This window comes from Toxoplasma gondii, chromosome XI (genome assembly GCF_000006565.2).
Source record: "Toxoplasma gondii ME49 chromosome XI, whole genome shotgun sequence".
In the NCBI taxonomy this organism is placed as follows: Eukaryota; Apicomplexa; class Conoidasida; order Eucoccidiorida; family Sarcocystidae; genus Toxoplasma; species Toxoplasma gondii.
The window spans coordinates 3,657,553-3,677,152 of NC_031479.1; the positions used below are offsets into that span (position 1 = coordinate 3,657,553).

The 19,600-nt window shown below is 49.9% G+C and overlaps 2 protein-coding genes across 2 annotated transcripts; both read right to left on the minus strand.

The window, feature by feature from the left end:
* Positions 1–1,986: 1,986 nt before the first annotated feature.
* On the minus strand, positions 1,987–5,376 carry TGME49_313750 (hypothetical protein). Its single transcript, XM_018782790.1, has 4 exons — positions 4,430–5,376; positions 3,906–3,983; positions 3,039–3,411; positions 1,987–2,700 (listed from the first exon to the last, which is right to left on the minus strand). The coding sequence occupies exons 1-4, from the start codon at positions 4,529–4,531 to the stop codon at positions 2,363–2,365; spliced, it is 891 nt and encodes a 296-aa protein (XP_018635403.1). The 5' UTR covers positions 4,532–5,376; the 3' UTR covers positions 1,987–2,362.
* Positions 5,377–6,404: 1,028 nt separating this feature from the next.
* TGME49_313760 (hypothetical protein) lies at positions 6,405–19,457 on the minus strand. Its single transcript, XM_018782791.1, has 8 exons — positions 15,176–19,457; positions 14,134–14,231; positions 12,687–13,376; positions 11,924–11,974; positions 11,032–11,120; positions 10,012–10,069; positions 9,547–9,685; positions 6,405–9,004 (listed from the first exon to the last, which is right to left on the minus strand). Exons 1-8 carry the CDS (start codon positions 17,056–17,058, stop codon positions 7,246–7,248), a joined length of 4,767 nt encoding a protein of 1,588 aa, XP_018635402.1. The 5' UTR covers positions 17,059–19,457; the 3' UTR covers positions 6,405–7,245.
* Between the last annotated feature and the right edge of the window lie 143 nt (positions 19,458–19,600).

The window sequence follows — 19,600 nt, forward strand, 5'->3', positions numbered from 1 at the left end:
TCCCGGAGCGGACGCCATTGAGCCGCCGACATTCAATTTGTATGGCTCTGAAGACCACGTCGCTCCTCTTGAAAGGACCTCTCCGTTTTTTTTCGATACTCAGTCAGTCTCGTGCACGAACTACCACACTATGCTGAGAAATCTCTGCATGCAACTGGGGGCAGAAAGCATTACCGTGTTCCTTGCAGCTGCGGCAGCCCGCGCTCAGTATGCTGATTGAAGGAAGACACGCTGGTGTGAGAGAAGTACAAGGCTCCTTGACTTACAATTCGCGAGAATCTTTGGTAAAAGGATCGTCTATGCTTCACACAGGAGACCTCTGAGACAGAATAGAGATGAACATGCATCACTACGTCATCTGGCGTGCCGTGTACGGCAGGTTGTACTTACGGACAGCAGAGCCAGCCCCTTCATCACGTTTGTTGGCTTACCGCTAACGAGGACCTGTTTTTCTGTAGACCCAACAAACGATGGATAGAGGAACCTGTGTCGGTTGATCCTTTGGCGGGGCAGAAACAGAGAAAGAATTTGAGCGGCCTTTCGGTGCGCGTCAGGCACATTAGTGGGAAGTGTCTGGTACGACGCGTTCGTCGGCGTGACGACATCATCGAAAGTAGTTACTCTGTTTTCACGCCTACACAATCTGACATAAACCGAACAAGTAGTGCAGTGCAAGCATACGGAAGCAACAGCAATCATGCTGGGGTCGTGTACGGTCTGCATGAAACTTTCGCGAGGCAAATACTTGAGCTCTTCGCGGTGTCGTCTTCGTTCAGTTTCAGGTTCTAGTGTTAAAAAGGGCTACAAAAGGAACGATGAGTATCTTCGGGTTCCGACAGCCATATTAGTTACCATCTCCTTGTTGCCTCAATATGACGTCGCGCTAGAGAACTGTCTTTGCTGCTTTTGTTGACCATACAACGAGTTACTGATTTTGTGAATGAGACAATCGGAACGAGGTATTACGCCTCTGCTCTAGCCGTTGTTAAACCGCTCGGCAACCACATGTGCAAGAGCACACAGCAAACGTCCTATACTAGACCCTCTATTGTTTCATTCATTCAATTACCTGCTGATATACGAGAGAGAGAAGCTTCGCGTCTGCCCGCTACGTCAGCTACGTCAACAAACGCACCCGAGTCCCAGAGCTCCCTGCGTGTCCATTGCCAGCGTAGAGCAAGTGTCCCGGGGCCCCCCGGCTTGCTAATTGCTCCCCCGTGGATGCTCGAAGAAGTGTCCCGCGTATTCACTGCTTTGATCAGAATACAATGCCGTCTAGTAGCTTCTTTCAAGTTTTAGGCACAAACCCGTAATCAAAGCTCATGCAGTGACGCGAGTACACCGTCTGTGTCGTGTCATGAACCTATGGCAATCTGAGACGCACAAAGACTTCTTCTGTCTTCTATCCCCACGGTCTCCCTTTGCATGCCAGTTGTGGTCTCGCCATTCCGGATGTTCATCGCTTTGAAATCGACCACAAATGCCTACACCGATCGCCGTTTTGAACGTTTGGAGCAGGATTCGTGAAGTGAAAACGTCGGAATCAACACCATTGTCTGGTGCTTTGAATCTTAAGGTGCGTTTTAATTCACACCATCAACTCCAGGCTCCGTCAGTAAAACTGCTACACAGACTAACAAGCGTTAATCTTATACGCAGGGCTACTGGATTTTGGCTTTTCTGCTGGCAAAAGAAAGGGTTCATGCTACCGTCAAGTTCTGGGGATGCGCTCTCCAAAGGCGCACCGATGTTTCGCTCGAGTGATCTTAGTGTTGTCTCAAGATTCAAGCTCCGGTCGGTCTATGAGTTCGAGGTTCGATCTAAAGTCCACCTCATCCCAAGTTGACAACTACACAGCCTCTTCGCAACTTCTGACTTCGCCGTTTGCTATGAACACTCCTAGCATCAAAGAGGATGGGGTCACCTGCAACACTCCGTGTTATAGGTTTGCAGCGGAAAGACGGTAGCCAAAAACAGGATATTTTTGGAGCAAACAAATGAACAGAAAAAAACAAGTGTTCGGGATACGCTTTGTCCACGTCATGCACCGCTTGAAATGACAGTTTCCGAAACTCGCCTTTCAGTGTTGTCACAACGTACAGCAAAAACGCCTACGTTGGCCCGAACTCATCCCTAGGGCTGTTTAGAAACGTCACCTGCTCCAGACGGAGAAAAAGCGACACGCGCCATTAGGGCGATACCTCTCTTGATGAAGTTCGAGGACGTACATACGCCTTCTTAGATAAGTAAATGCATGTGTTTTTACACATAAACCGAAGAATGCGCCAGTCAATACCACGGGCTAGAGAGCTCAGGTCACCTTAACAAGTGTTTCAGATGCTGCGTTAGGCCGCAGGACGAGTCAAACTTTCCGCTTTTTGCCTTCCTGGGTCTGAGCGCTGCCGCCACCCGTCGCAGCTAGAGCCGCAGAAACGACAGCACTAATTTGGGGCAAGCTACTGAAAGGAACTGAGGCGCGGAGCACTCCGTCGTGGGTAAAATAGGTCACCCCATCAAGCGCTGGTTCAGTTGGCGGCGCCTCAGAGCTCGGTGCCGCAGCACGAGTCGCCGAAGACGAAGTCAGGGGTCCACACGTGAGAGGCTCTGTGCCAGCTCCAGTCGCAGCTGCGGTTGTCTCCTGCATCGACTCCTTCCCTCCGACGGAGCACGACGAAGATCCTTCTTGAGAACAAACTGATTCTGAAAAACCGAATGAGCAGAACGCAGAGCACGCACGATCGCCTGCAAACGAAAAACAACCCCCCTAGTCCGGAATCGAAACAGGCAAAGAAACAGAGAGGATCTCTCACTGGCACGAATCTACACCGCGGCACGCAGATACACACATTTCTATAGTTACTGACGTATGGACAATCCTACCCAAATACGTATGCCCATGCGATCCGTCGATGTCGATGAATGCACGACTTCGTTTTAACTGCCCCCCTGTGTCTCCTGCAACTCACGTCTGGCGCGACGACTCGGAATTTCCTCGACTCTTATATGTCCTCTGCTTTCTCGAAAGAGCGGCAACTGACCTTTCTTGTCCTCGACAGGAGCCTCTGGCACAGTTTGTCTGTGAGACGGCGTGAAGCCTGGAAGATTATACTTGACCACCGCGCCTCCCTGCAAAGCCCGAATTCCTTCCCTTTTATCTTTCGGCAAGAAGCGCCTCAGGTAGGCCATAACGACCTCGCCTCTTTGTCTTGTTTTCGCAGAAATGTCTGCAGGAGTCGAGGACGACCCACTTGCTGACTGCGTTGAAAGCGAAGCAGGCGAAAGGGTCGCCCCACGCACAGACTGTAGAACGAGGAGCCAGTGCTGTTGACGGTGTCGATACAGCAGAAGACGCCCCGTCAAGCAAATCGAGGGTAGCGAAGGCGCCGACCTAACCAGAAGTGCAATCAGCTCCTGAACACGACGGAAGAGAAAGGAAAAAGAGTGGAGGAACGTCAAACTCGCACCTTGCACAAAGCGACAGACCAGACCCTTTGCGGGACCACACGAGAAATGGAAAAGCGATGCCGGTAGGTCGTCTGTCGGCAAAAATGAGCGTCTCAAAAAAAAGGATGGACAACGTCCAAAACTTTCTCCCTTTGACAAGAGGTTTTTCCGACTGTCAAAGACAAATCGCCGCATATGCGTGAGCGGAGAAACGATGACGGTGCAGAAGCAGCGAAAAAACGAGTGAGAAAAGGAAAAAGAGAATGCAAACGGGAACACAAAAAGAAATTGCAGATCACGATCTTTCAGCGTCCATGATGTCCTTGTTCATACGTAAAGAGTACCTTGAAAATATATCCACATATGCAGGAAGCTCCTGGCGGCGTAACTGGGACGGAGAACAATCAATAGACATGAGCCTCGTGTCTCCCTCGGTTTGCAAGTATCCTGTTTTTCCTTGCCTGTTGAGCCACTTGTGCAATTGTCTGTGCAACGTCATGGCGAATGAATGCTTGAGTGGAGAGTCTGTGGAGGGCCTCCTGAAGTGACAGAGAGAACGTATGCACATATGACGACGTTCACACCATCAATATAAATATGTGTATTTATGTGCAAAAGGAAACAGACGCTTCTCAATTTCTTCTATAGGAACACACATATAGGTATGTCTACGTTCAGACAAATGTAGTATATATATATATATATATTATGGCTGTAGGGAGGCTTCTCAAACTCTTCTTTAGGAAAACATGCGTGTACGTTCACATCATTATTCATGCATATACAATATAGGTGAAAGGATTTGTAACTGGGTAGAGGCCCCTCCATCTAGAGGGATCTCTCTACGCTCCTTGCATGTTCCTAGTCAACCAAGAGTCACCACCTTTGCAAAGAAAAGATTCTTGAAATGACTTTCAGGCACAATAAAAGTGATGAAAAGCGTGTCTGTGCACCAGGGCAGAGGCGATCCGTTTCGAAGACGTACTTTCAGGGCAAGGAGAAGAAGACAGTCTCCATAGGGAAGTATCCCAGCTGCAGCCTGTTGCGGCTGTATCTGCGTTGCCACCGATGTGTGAGCAGCAAACATCTTTCAGTGCTTCACAGGAAAGCGAGAGGTCGGGGCTTCGTCTGATGAGTATGCATGTCCTACGCAATGAAGGAAACGGGAGGGTTCACCGCTGTTGAAACACAGTCGGTCTCCCCAGCTATAGAGAAATGCGGATTGCCGAGTTTTGCTCCGACGATGCTTCATGAAGGAGAGAAAACGAAAAGGACAGCAGGCAGACGCACGCACACCTGCAGGCAAGAAGAGAACTGACGAAAACGATGTCCGACAGAAGAGAAGAGAGGAACGCGAGGAGGGAGGGGCTCTTGAGCTCGAAGGAGGAAGAGATAATAAGAGACAGCAAGTACAGGTGTCGATATCCGCTCAGAGAAGACAGAGAGACGAGGGTTCTGCGCGCGTGCAGAGGTGTGGTGCCGCAAACACGGGGAAGGGAGAAGCAACGTGAGTAGTAAAGAACACAAGGACAGAAAATAAGGCAAGTTCGAAACGGAAGAAACAATGGAAAAGGGAGACAGGAAAGCTCTTTCAGTGCCGAATACACGGGGGGGGGGGCGACGACGAGGCTCTAGGGAAGCAGGCGGACAGAGGAAAAATCGAAGGAATAGAACTGAAGGAGACGGACGAAAGAAGAGGAAACAGAGGAGTAGGCGAAAAAATCGGGTTTTGAAACTCATACACACTTCTACCAGTCTCGTCACCTCGAGATTGGCCGGTCACAGCAGTGCGCAAGGAAACGAACGGCGAAAGGGGGGGATCTAAATCTAAAAAAAGGGAAACGAGCAAATAACGGGCAAAAACAATGGACAAACAGAAAAAAATACTCTTCTACGTCTAAGCGACAGAGTAGATGAATTGCACAAATGCTGAAACAATCTTGTTGACGGGCCCAGAGGTGTGGAGACACCCAGAAGACTCCATGGGAGACAAAACGTGTCAGGTCTTCAACGGCTTTATTCGATTCTCGTTTTTTCCCACATATCGACAGTCACTGTTTTACTTGATTTTTTACGCATAAAGAACCAATAGGGAGGATTTGCTATAGAACGCAATAGACACCCTCAATCAAAATAGCAAGAGCAGAAAGAGCCGACTCTACGTGTCGCCCTGGGTTTCCTGATTCCTCCGTTTTCCTTGTAGCTTTTCTCTCCCCATTTCGCCTGTTTTTTCCTGTCAAAAACCTTCTCGCCATCTGCTTTTCTTCGAATGCTCAACTTGACCAGGATACAAATGATGTACGCCACAGTCGAGCGGCTTGTAAATGTGCGAATTCGCAAGTTGGAAAGAAGCAGCTGAGCTTGTTTTTCCTTTGAAAAACCAGTTCCCTGTCTTCAAGTTTGATACCCTCGCTTTTTCTAATTTTTCAATCCGCGGCCAGCCTCTCGCGTCTTCCACACCTTTCTTCGTCGTTAGCCCTCATCGTGTTGGAACTTCGCTTAGGACCGAGATCCACGAACGGCGGGTTTGTAAGAGCTGATGGAATAGTCATTTCCTTCTGAACTGACTTCTGCAAAAACGACAGTTCCGTTTGATCCGTCGAGTCGTTAGTGCCGCAGGTGCTTAGAGCGGCTGGCAAAATCTCTGAAATGCTGTAGCGAAAGCATCTGTCTTCCGGATTCGAGTTCCGTCGTGATAGCCGAGCAGAGTAGTTTTCGCTCGCCGGTAATACACGAGTGGAGAAGCGATCTGTGACGACTGTTTATTTAAAATGCCAACGCGATCGTGTGTGTCACTGGGTTTTCGTATCCTCGAACAACCCACTAAATACGCGCTCCGTGTGGCTCTTTCCCGAGGCCTTTTGCAAAAAATTTTGCGGCTTTCTCGTGGAGTCCTTAGAGAGCGAAAACGTCGCGGGTAGACGTGCTGAGAAAAGGCAGTCGGCTGCATCACTGAAAGTCTCCTCCAACGGATTCAACAAGGAAGGTCACTTGGGAGACGCTCTACATGGAGTTTCTCTTCCTTCTTGCATTCACTTTCAAAACGAAAAACAACGGACGCGTTACCGCAAAAAAAATTAACAAAGAAAGGAAGAGTTTCCTCCTACGAAAAAAGCATCCCAATGGAATCATAGGGACAGCCACGATAAATGTGGAAACGTCACTTGTACCGCAGACACGTGATTGATGTTTATCAGCACACGTGGGGACGCAGCTAACTGGAAGTGTAGCTGATTGTGACTACAGCCAGCTTCATCAATTAAAGGGGTCTGTTCACGACAATCCCCTTAGACTTTCCCGACGAAATTGAAAAGACGAGTTTCTGCGGGACTCCTGAAAGGAACGACCACTGTCTAATATCAAACTCAGAAGTACTTTGTGCTCGACACAAATGTTCTACACATATGCACTGTTATATAGTACATGCACACACAGGCGCAAGGAGTTACAGCCAGATTCGTCTCCTGGACGAAGTCGATACTGGAATACAAAGTCCCCTCCGGACGAAGAACTCCAAAGGCATATGCGTTCAGCTTCCTGAGATGTCTAGTTCCTGGTTTTCTTCATGGTAGTGTTCTTCGCATGTTTGACACCTCTAGGCACACAGAGCCAGAGGAGCATACGCCGACGAAAAAAGACTCTGCAATTTTAGACAAGACACACCGCCACAACAACTCCAGAGGCACTACACCCGTCACGAATTCGTGTGTCTTTTCAAATGACTGGTTCTTCCGTTTCTCTGTTCTTCCTTTTCTCTGTCTCTTTTGATTCCCCCCATTGCCCCTGGTCTTTTTTCGAGAGTCACCGGAGGAGTCTCGCGGTCGCCCGTCGACTTCTCTCTGCCTGAGTCCCCACCGTGACGACGGCGACTGTGTGAGCTGCAATGTAACCTCGGTCGTCTCCACAGGCGCCATCGATTTTCACGATTCGCTCCACAGCTTGCCTGCAGAACGGACACCTGGGAAGCTGCATCATCGCGGCGTCTCTCGCTTGTTCTTCGCTTCGCCTGTCTCCGCCTCGCGCCTCTTGACCTGCAGAGGCGGAGGAAACGCCTGGCTGTCGGGAAGACAAGGGCAGAAGAAAAGAGGCCGAAGGGTGCCCCAGCCACTCCCGCAGCCACGTGACGCTCTGAGACCTCGCCCGCTGGTGTTCTTTCTCAACAACTAAACGCGCACACGCTTCGCAACACCCCCCGTGACCGCAGGGCAACAGAATCGCGTTCGCCGCAGCCTCTGCACAGATTTCGCAAGCTGAAAATGACAGGGCAGACGCCGGCCCCGACGAAGAGGTCGACGAAGGGTCACATACAGCTGCTGAAGTGGCAGAAAGAGAACGGGCGACAGCCGGATCATCCATAGAGCTCGAAGGAACGAGAAAAGCCGCGGGAGAAGGCGAAGAAGAAGACGACGGAAGCACACGGGGAGAAGAAAATTCAAATGCAATGCGAGCTGATGAGGGATCGCACCTGGACGGAGAGGTCGACGGCAACCCTGTGTCTCCAGAGCCACAGGAAGAGGCTGATTCTCCGCAAGATCCTGGAAGCGGAGAGGGCATCCTGTCTCCATTCTCAGAACATGAGAATGCGGGGACCGAATCCAGAAACAACGCGTTTGCACGGCGTCTTCGTTTCTCGTTGGATGAATCATCTCCTGTTTCATCGAGCGGGACCCCCAAAACACTTCCTTCTTCGTCGTCCTCTGTGTTACGCCCTTGATTGCCCTCCCCTATCCTTCCTCCTTTCTCCAGCTGACTGCTCGTCTCTTTCTCGCTCCCCGTATGAGTCTCGTTGTGGGCGGTGCTGATGCATTTTCTTTCCCTCTTGAGGTTCCTTCGACTTCTCCTTTTGCAGTCCCTTCCTTTTCCTGTTACTTCGTCCTCTGTCTCTACCTTTTCTGCTCCCCACTTTCTTCGCCTGCCCACAGAGGGAGTGCTCCTCCCATCCGCCTTCCCCTCGAGCGTGTCTGTTGTCTCCGGATTCGATCCTTTCTCTCTCTCCGCTTCTCTAACGCACATTTCTCTCCGTCTTCTCCTTTCCCTTTCCTGTCCTCGATGTGAACATTGGTGTGCTTCATCGCGTGTCTGCCTCCAACTTTGGCTGTGGTGCGCGGCTTCTGCGAAAGCAGAACTGCTTTCCTCGGTGGGTCCCAAGGCTTCAAGATCCCCTTCATTTGCACACACAAGACGTACGTCTTCTTCACTCGCCTTCACAAACGACGCAGAAGGCGCCTCTCGGTGAGAAGAGTCACGATAAGAAGGAGAACAGGAAGAGGAGAGCAGGCCCCGTTCTTCCTCAGACGCAGCTGGCAACGCAGAAGCAGACGAAGATGGACGGTCCCCGAACGACGGAGAAGGCTCAGAAGGCGAAGAAGAGGTCGACGCCGGAACAAAGGCTGGAGAATTCTCTTCATGTTGGGAACGGAGAGGAATCGTGAGTTCGTGCCTGCTGCCGCTCTCGACAGAAGAAGGGACTGGCGACGAGACGGAAGAAGGAAAACAACAACAGCTCGACGATGCGACGGCCACAGAAGCCGTCACTTGGTCGACTATGCGCTCGGTGATGCTGTAGAAAGAAAGCAGCCAAAAGCGGAGAAGGGATACACGCGGGCATCGCGACAAAAGACAAGACACACAATATGCACAGCGAGTCCTCGATACAGCCACTTCCATCTACTCCTATGTGCAGCTCTCCTTTCCCCGGGCTCTCCCCTGTTTTGTCGCCGTAGAATTGGAAAGAGATGAAGAAGGAAGAAGTATTTTCGCCGCAAAAGCAAGCCCTAATAAATACAAGACTGTCTGCACGCCTCTTCATCAAAAGCACAGGTATCCACACTGAGGCAGCTGTTCCCCTTCGCCGCGTTTTCATGTGTTTTGTCGACCAGAAAATGCAATTTTTGACGACGTGTCTGGAATCGTTTTTTGGCACAGTTGCGATGAAACTGTTCCTTTTTCATTCGCGAAACCTCCGACAAGACCGTGGTCAGAAGTCTAGCAAGTGAGCTGGAAAACGAGAGCCATGGCCGCCTTTTGCTTGCATCAGCTCGACTTCGTTTCTCGTTAACTACGAGAAACACAGAAAACAGCGAGACGTTTGTCTACCCTCACCTGAAGTACGTCGAGCTCAGCTGCTTGAGAAGAAGACGATCGCGGGGTTCTTCAACGAAGGCGTACCCCCACGGAGTTCCCCCAGCCGCAGCACTTACTCGTGCCCCCACCCCGACATTGGAAATCGGACGGCGAGTGCCTGCATGAACGGCAACAGAAAATGAATTTTTCATGTTTTTTACCGATATGAATTACATGCATGTGTGGAGACTAAGGAAGGCATCGACTGGAACGATAGGCATTCTGCAGCGGGGGCACTAGCCAAATCTCAGGAAGAACTGAAAATCAAGGAGATCTGAAAAGAACTCCAGGACCGCTCTGCGCTTCAGTTGATGGAGACATGAAGATGGTAAGGGAAATAACGCTTTCCTTTTCCACCGTCTTCTATCTGTCGCACTTCCGCCTGATGAAAGAGGAGCGGTGGACGTTTATAGAGGCAGGAGCGAGATTGGGGCGAAGCCTCACCTGCTGCAAAGAAATCAGGGTTGATTGCCACCTGGCGCGCGTTCTGTACTCTCTCTTCCTGCAAGAAGAAGAAAACAATTCGAGAAAATGTTCGGTTTACAGACGTATTCACTGTTAACGTGCCGGAAATTAATCTTGATGCTTCTCCTCCGTACATTCTTTCAAAAATCTTTTGTCAGATATTTTACATTATTTCTTGGGCGACCTAAATGTCGTGCACGCAAGTCTGTTGGTGGAATGGTTTGAAGAAAATGGGTCGCTCTGCTGTACGACTTGTAATTTCGCTGGGTCAAGACCTGAGCCAGGAAATAATAAATTCCAGCGATGTCAACTGTATTTCTATCGACTGTCCAAACACCACTCCACAGTTTGAGTTCTCACACATTTGAGGAAAATCGACCTTTTTGCCAAGATGAAGACCAGTCAAAACCAGGTGACAATTCGCCAGATCCTGAAACAGATGCGTGGAGCCTCTTGCCTTCGACGGGCTCCCATCGTGTGAATGTGGAACCCAGCGAGAAGCACGAGTCTTGCGGCCACTTCGCTCGTTCAATCTCTGTCGTATTAACACTTGCGCATGTGCAGGTCCCTTACATGAGCACAATGGCAGGAAGAGGAACCACACTCGAATCACCCGAACCGTGTTGAATAGGCGACCGACTCCCGTTTCGTGAGTTCACTCAGGGAAAACTCTTCTGATTTCCATGACGGAGCTGCACAATGAATCATCTTCGCTTCCACGGTCTGTGGTCACTTCACACTAACATGCATTTAATGAGGAGAGGCTGTTTTGTATATACGAAGGCAGACAAATGCCGCGTACAGTGGCTGTACCTGCCTAGAGAGAGATCACATGCGAGAATGTTTGTGTATTTGAAGGTCGACCCAGACTCGTGTATATTTCCTCCCGTATTTTCGACTTGTGTAGAAACGAAGCCTAGACACAATTTACAGAGAAAAGACGAGAACAGCCCTCACGTGTCAAAACCTCTGCGGCTCGAGTTCTGTTTCGAAGCTCACCCCTTTCGCAATCTGAATACGCGCAACTGCTTCGATGAACATGCATGCAATGTGAAGCCACACGGCTTTCATCCACGGCTGGATGGGACCTGAGCAAAAGGAGTTTCACAAGCCGAAGCAAGCACCTGAAAGGAAAGATCAACTCCTAATTTTTCACAATAGAATATAAACAGGCGTTCTCGTCAAACGAACGTCCAATATTGCAAGTCCACAGATTTCCTTGGAAGTTTTTCGCGACACGCGATTCACCCACACATCACTCTGTCTCTGTCAACACAGAAACGTACGACTGGCCATCCGCTCGCTGGAAGGAAGCTGGACAGATGTATGCACATATACAAGCATGCACACACATATGCATATACAATCAGGGTGTACACAGCCAACAATAGATTTCTCTACCGTGGAAGCTGCATTTTTATCTATTCTTTTAACCACAACAGCGTGCCGATCCAAATCTTCATCAGTCCGGATATGTTTACGATTTTTCTTCGTTGAGTTTCTCGTCTATTTCCATCTCTCCGAACCCCAGCAGAGAGCGACCGCGCTTGTGCACAAGCAGAAAGACAACGCATGTTCTTCACTCCCCCCTTGCGCGGATCTAGAAATGAATGTAGAGTAGTTTGCGTCTAACGTAGATAACCGACCATCACATTAGATGCACCGACGGGCTAATCAATCGTGGTACGGTTTGTGCCTGCTTGACTCTCCAGTTCCTGCATACGCACGCAGGTACTTGTGTTCATCTCTACGAATTCGTACATGCAGTCTTTTGGAAATTGTTGCAGGCAGACCGGCGAAAAGAATAGTCTCCACACAAAGTTGGCATTGAACGAACCGATAAAAAAGCGAAAAACCGTGGGTGGAAATGATCTCAACAGTGACGACTCACCAAGAAGAACAACGAGCGCGCCCGAGACTGTATGCGCAGAAAGCAGGAATGCTGCGAAGACCCAGAAAGGGAAAAACGCAGAACGAGAACTCCTCAGCAGAGCAAGCCGACTCGGAGCGCCACCCGCCTGTCCTCAGTCTCGTGGGTTTGCACAGTGCCTGTATCCAGGGGTACTCAGGCGTATGTGTTTCCTAAAAAGATACCTCTTCAGGACTGCATATGCGAATATGTATGTATACGTCTATACACGTAGGAGGGAGGAGTACCAACATGCCTACGCATTTTCCTATGCATAGACGCGCATATATATATATATATATATGTACATGCACGTATACGTTATTATACGTTGGACGTAGCGGAAACAAGAGACCTCCGCATCACTTATGCGTAGACGCAGTTGTGTGGGTACACACATCGCGAGAAGACAAAGATAAATGACAGCGTCCACCGAAAGGCATGCAAAGAAAGAACCACGCATGAATGCAAAAACAATCGATCTCCCAGATCGATGGGGACTTGCCCAGGAACGGAAGAAGCAAAACCTTTGCACGACGGGGGTGAAAAAGAGCGAAATTTCATAACTCACGGTTCCACGCATCTCTCCGCAAATCCTTAAGGGAAGCACGCGCAGGTGTACGTGTACATTTATAAATATATATATATATATATATATGCATATATATTTGTGTACCTGTTCATGTATATACAAGCATGGAGAATTCCCAGCATTCTTCTTGAGCCGTCTATCGAATTTGCGTACCTGCAATGGAGCACATTTCTTGATAGGCATGGTATCGGGAGGCAACCAGAGTGTCTCTGCGCCACATGAGAAGACTCCACATGGTGTGGGGTCTCCGACAGAGCCGTTGAATCAGCATTCTGTATCCCATGAGAAGCAGCGTTGCGTTGGTGAAGGCTCTCGTTCTTCTGCGTTCGCTTCGCCTTTCCTCTCCGTGTCTCGTCGAAAAACTGTCAAATGATGCCCGACGCGCGTCGCTTCCCTGAATGAAGCTCTGCTCAGCAGACGACGGGAGCGAAGAGGACGCGGAAGACGACCCATCGTCATCGAAGCCCTGCAATTCGTCTTCTGTTCCCTCAGAGTTGTCAACTTCAGGAGGAGCCACAAAGACCGAAGCAGGCGAAAAAGAGCCAGCGTGAACGTTGTTCGGGGTTGTGGTTCCCTCACCGACGGCGGGAGGGGAGACAGGAGAATGGGAAGGGTCCAGAAACAAAGACGACGACAGAGAAGTTCTAGACAGGCCACCTGGAGAAACCTCGACAGGAGGCATCGAAACAGAAGGTGTCTCCGGAGCCTGCATGCGAGATGCCTCCCGTCCCCGTCTGGCTTCCGCTTCGACGGCGACCGCTCTTCGCTTGAAAAACTTTGAGAGACGACGAGCAACAAGAGCCAGAATCAACGCGGTCCATATCGAGTACTGGAAGTAGGTGTCTGTGAAAGGAGAGGGGAAGAGACGAAAAAAACGGACATTCCTACGAGAAGCCAGTCATATGTTTGCTTCTCGCGGAGGTATCTTAGAATAGAAGGTGAGTCCTTCTCTAAGACCCGGGGGAAACTGTCCTTCACAAGAACAGATAGAAGCAAACGGATGGACACTGGAACCCAAGTGCCTCTCGCATCAGACAGAGTACCTTGACAGGTGTGAAGTGGGGGGTGGAAAATCACTTTACCCCGAGGCATTTGTGTGTGTGTATGTGTGCTTGTGAAGAAGAACTAATCGCTACCAAATGGGGACGTTGTCTTGGCTGGAGGGGAAAAACAACTACTTTATACCAAGCTACATGACGGGTTAGGATCTGTTTATCAGAAACTAAATCGAGACATTTAACGGCATTCCAGCGAAATAACAGACAGTGGCCAAAGCGTAAAGGCACTCGAAAAATTATCAACGCATATATGTATACACATGTTTATACGTATCTATACATTTGCATATATATGTATATATGCATTTGTATATGTGGATGCATGCCTACATATGTATGCATGATTGGTGTCAGCTCCAACATTAGTGCGTGAATCTATGTTTATTGACAGTTATGTTTTTGTGAGAGTCCACTCGGATGCAACAGAACAACATAAAACATCTTTCTGATGTTGGCACCTGTTTGACTCTTGCCTCATCGTTTGTTTGCTGGCTTCGCGCATGCGAAACCGAAATGTTGGAGGGAAAAATGCATTCTCTTACAAAAGACAGAGACGGGGATGTTGGTTCCGTCCATGTCGCCTGCCATACACCCTTGCGTCGCCGAGAGACTGTAAGGGAAGATGCAAAAACCCAGCGACCTACGAAAGAAATTCGACAGGAAAACCACACGCATTCTGTCTCTATCAGAGGATTCGCAGTAGCAAAGCACCTCAACGATACACATCAGCACAGTCCCGCGTATCCATATAATATATATATATATATGTCTGTTTGCATGTATCGATGTATAAACATATCGGTCAGGAAGTACTGTTGCGGCAAAGGCGAATGTACACTTGCACAGATAAACGCGTATAAAGGATGTGTGCCGCATGGGGAAGACCTTACACGAGAATCGCGCGTCCTTGTGCTTATCTAAAAGTTTTACTCATTAGCATTTTTCAGTGCAGGGACATGTGGCGTTTACCAAAGTTACTGGGTGTAAAATGTAGAATTATTCTGAAATAAAGGAGATCCTGTTTTGAGACACACGCTCGTATGTTGACAGCTACTGTTTCCTAACCTGTGAAACAGACAGATCGGAATCTTCGTCAATCGACTGTCATGTCAGGTCTGCAACACTTCCATGCGCATGTGTCTGTGAAGCTCGTTCGGTTTCGATTTGCTAACTGTCTGGGTCGAACGGTCGAAAACAACTTCCCATGTATCCTTTTCCTGTCTCAGATTTTTCCACCTTCCTGTGGACTTCTCTTTTGTATGAGTGTCTCTTCTAAAGTGCAGCTTCACACGTCAACATAGATTTATCTGCATACACATCGCTCTACGTATAGATACCTAAGTAGCATTGGTGGCCCGGAGGTAAGAGGGCGTTTTTTTTGTAGTTCCGTGAAGCGCGTTATGTCCCCCTCACATTAAAGCACTTCCCCACGTCGCCCAGAGTCGACCCAGGCCTAAGTGGAGTTACACCGGTCCTTTTGTCCTTTTTATTTGCGAGGAAATCACCTCTTCTCGCGCCTAAACTGTGCGTGCAGGTCGCTCGAACCTGCGTACGCACACCGCCACATGTTTCTCACGCTCATACCAAATGGAGAAGGCAGCGACGACACGCAGGGGCTTGGAGACAGCCGCGGGAGACAAAACAGCACCTGCGGGGTCGAGGTCGTCTTGAAGAAGGAGCGCCTCTCCAAGAGCGCGCACTGCTAAAACGAACCACCGAATCATCATGACCACGAAGGACGCGTACACGAGCAAGATAGGTGGCGTCACGTCGTAGTTCTCTGAATCGACCCAAAAGAACAGAGTTGGACCATGGTCCCGCGGAGACGAAAGAGAAGAAGCAGAAGAAGACGCAGAAAAGAAGTTTGAAGAGTTAGAAAAGGAAGTCGCGACAGGGTTCGAAAGGGGGGTCGAAAAATCAGAAGAGTGCTGCGAGTTCCCCTGTGGGAGCTCTGAGGAAGGTGATGGAGATGAAGCTGGAGGCGAAAACGAGTGCTGCCGTGTCACGACACTCAGTCGCAAACGTGGTTTGTCCTCGCTTCCTCCGTCGCCTCGACTTCCCTCGGTCTCGTACGAAGCCGCCCCCTCCTTCAGCGCGACCTCTCCGGCTGCTGAAACAGGCTCAATCGATGTGGGCGACGGAGGAGCAGAACCTCGCGGCTGCGGTTCGACCTGACCCGCTGCTTCCTCGGCTCCCTCCGCAGCGCCTCCGCCCGCGTCTTCTGACATCGGAGAGCCAGGAGACACCTTTGCAGTAATCGAAGAATAGGAGACGCTCGAGGCTCTGACAGATCCGGGGAGAACACCCGGCTGGAAGTATTCGTTGCACGCAGCACACTTTGAGGCTCCAATTGCAAGGGGGAAGATCGCAGAGACGTGGGCATCGGGGCTCTTCGCCGAAGAGGGAGGGAAGCTGCTGAGGGCCTCTTTGTCTTTCGACGAAGGCGACGGCGCAGGCGGAGTCAGTGCAGAGAGGGACGTGCGTTTTCTCGGCTTCTGCTCGTCATCGTCTCTCTCGTCTTGTCCTTTCTCTTCTGCGCCTTTCCTCCGACTCAAATGCCACGTCCGCAACTGCTGGAAAAGAGACCCTTCGCTGTCGTGGTTGTCGTACTGGGGCACAAGAAGGACAGGAAATGGCACAAGCTCGCCAGCTTCTTCGCCTTTCGGAAGGTCTGGACGTTTCATCCTCGTTCCTCCGACGGCATCTGCTATCTCCTCTTCACCCCCGGCCACCGGCGCCTCTCTTCTCGACCTCTGCGCTCGCCGCCTCGCCTGCTCTGCAGCGAAAGAAACTTGCGCCGTCGAGAGAGGGAAGATGATGCTTGACGTCAGTTCCTCCGCGTTCAAAAGCTGCTGTACGTACACCCAAGTGACGGTGTCCAGGTGTCCAGTCAGACTGGGGAGAAGGAGCTGAATCTCCAGCAGCAGGGGGAGGAGACCAAACACCAAAATGAGCAAACTCCTCAGTCCTGAAAACTTGGAAATGCCGCCCATAGTTGCGTTCATCGCTTCCTGATCTAAAGGCGACAAAGGGATCCACGTTCCCCCTCGTTCTCCTTGTTCTCGTTGTTCTCCTTGCTCTCGTTGTCCTGCTTGTCCTCTCAACCCTCTTGAGAGCATCCCATGAAGAGAGACTGACGTGGGTTGCGAGATTGCAGACGCGCCTGACGGTGGCGGTGGGCTTTGCGACGCAGATCCTGTAGAGGAGCGCAGACGAGAGCTGGAGGAAAGGAAGTGAGGAGACAAGTCCGCTGACGGACGTCCTGCTCGCTCGGTATTTGTTGTAGGGGAAATCGCGACATGGTTGAGTCCTGCATCTGGCGAAGTGGGGGGGTGGACTTCATCTCGCTGGCGACCGGACTGTTGCGAAGAAAGAAACCCCATTTCCACTGTTACACCTGAAGGCGGCAACATATCTCTTTCTCGGGAACCATCCTCCTCAGGAAGCAGGCTCTCTGCAGAGGCCATGGCCGTTGAAGTTGAGGCGAATTTATACAATTGAAAGGCGCACAAAGACGTAAGGGGCCTCAGAGGACAACGTTCAGATCTTCGACAGTGAACAGGTCCACTCGCAAAATGAGCACGGCGCTGCCTTCTCCGAGACAGCAGCGTGAGGTCCGCACTCGAGTCATCGCCCAAGGTTTGGGTGGAAGAGCTCCTTGACACGAAGTGACAAAGGTTGAAGGGAAGTCACTCGAGCCTTCAGAAAGAGGAAGGAATTCAGAAGCTCCACCGAAAAAGTGCAGGGGCTTCCCATTCCTGGATAGACAAGGGGAGGGAAATGGTCGTTTGAAGAGGCTGAAAAAAAGAGTCTCTTCTACCGAGTCGACACAAACAAATAGATTCTTCCTAGCATTCTGGATTCAAAACGCGAAAAGAAGACTCCCGGAAGTTGACTGTTCGTGAGCCTTGCCACTAAAGCTGAACACGCCGCGTGGCCGATCTCCACGACTTTCAGAGATAAATGGGGACCAGAAAAACAAAGGGAGAAAAGGAGACAAACGGAAACCAAGAAGTGTTTCGGTCGGGGTGCAAGACATCGAGAAGTTTTCTTGCTTGCCCGCACTGCACAATAGAGCTCGATCCGGTAAACGTAGACCTTCGAGATCTAGACTAGAGGAGTCGAACCCGTAGTGCAGACTCAGCAGTAAGCGCTTTCAGGTTGTTCGGAAAAACCTACGGAAAACCGGCAGACGCCTACGAGTTACAAGCCCCGTTACTCTCGGAGGGAAAACTGACTCGACTGTCGCGCCTGAACGCCCGGCATCACTGGAACTGGGTTCGTATCGACGTATTTCAAGAGAAGCGATGTTACAGTTTCGAGGGAAATGAGACTGTTCTTGCACCTGCAGGCTGTGCATACACTCGGCGACTCAACTATACAAAAGTCGTCAGCTTCTGTGCATCACCAGTGGAACGCGCGAAAACGATTTCTTCCTGCCGGCTCTCTGGAGAAACACCGTGACGGTGCTCCGCCGCAGAACCGGGTGACGGGGAAGGGAAAGTTCGCCACCAAAAGGGGCATAAAAGCGAAAGGGAAGTGATTTCTCTGAACTGAAGTGCAGCGTTATGGAATATGCTCGGCTCTCGACGTCCGAACCCTACCAAAATCAGCATCTAAATGTGCACAGAAACGGCTGGATAGCCGCCGTTTCCGGGTCGTCCTGCATGCTGGCTTTCTGACGAGCACGTGGCACGTCGCAAATCGATTCCGCTAAAACGGGAGGGAAAAAAGAGCGGAAAATGCAAAAAACTGAGGTGGTATGTCTCAACGGAGAAAGCACAGTAAAGAGCGGCTCCCCAAACACCTCAAATCGAGACTTGCTCGCTGGTCTCTCTTTTCCGCGCCGGCACGGAATCGCCATGGCCCCAAGTGACAGCGCGAGTCGAGTCTTGAGAACACTCAAAAGCTCCGATGCCATCCGTTGTTGCTCCTCTGTGTTTTACTCGCGCTTTCTTTCATTGTGAGAAAACAAAAGAACTTGGAAAAGAGTTCGCTTTCGCTGCAAGAGATGCCGTTCAATGGAAATACGTGGTGTCTGTCTTCCGGGTAAAGAACCCCCACGGGCAGGCGGTGTGTTACGTCTCTCTAATGTGGTGGAGAGAGGTGGAGAAAGGGTAATATTCGGAAAAATGATGTGTACAGCGTGCGGGAACCGTTTTCGTGAAAACGGTTTCTTTCCCTTTAGCACAAGCTCAACAATAGCAGGCGGGGCGTTTGCTGAGAGCTGGCATAAATCAAGTTCGGATATGCCACAAGCAACATAGATTTTGGTTACTCTCGTATCCCTTACTCCTTCACGGGTTCTACGCTTAGCCTAAAGCAACTTTATTAGTGACTACAGCTTCCAGGCAAAGGGGAATACAGGTAGGGAATTGTACGTACTGCTTTGTCTGCGTATGGCACAGAAGAGCAACCGTCGGAGAATTTGAAGACATTCGGAGGTCTTCTTGTCCGCCTTTGTAGAGTAGGGTCTCCAGTTGACTTGGTTGTCTGTATCACTTGGCTGGAGTCATATTCAGTATCGTAGGTACTTTGATATGTCTGTTTATTCGATTTGAGTTGTATCTATGTGAACGGGCAAGAGCAGCGAATGTGACGGGATGCTCCTGAATGTAACGGTGGAAGCGTTAAACAAAGGATTTTTTCATTTGAAAAGGAACTTAAGCAGGTACAAACCGTGAAAGGATTATTTTTGTCAATCAGTGCATCCAAGTTGATTCTCGGTTATGTGTGTTCGAAGAAGACTTCGCAGCGAAACGCCCCGCTTCTCTGAAACACGCTTCCCTTGTCCGTCCGGAAGACCTCACAGTACCAGATGCCATGTAATCTATAGAGTCTAACTAGACATTAGATCAAACCTGGGGTAGATAAACATGTCTTCATGACTGTATAGGAGCGGCTATATACAAATACATGCATATATATATATATATATACAAGTATGTATGAATATATATATATATATATATATACATGTATGTATATATGTATACCTGAAGATACAGA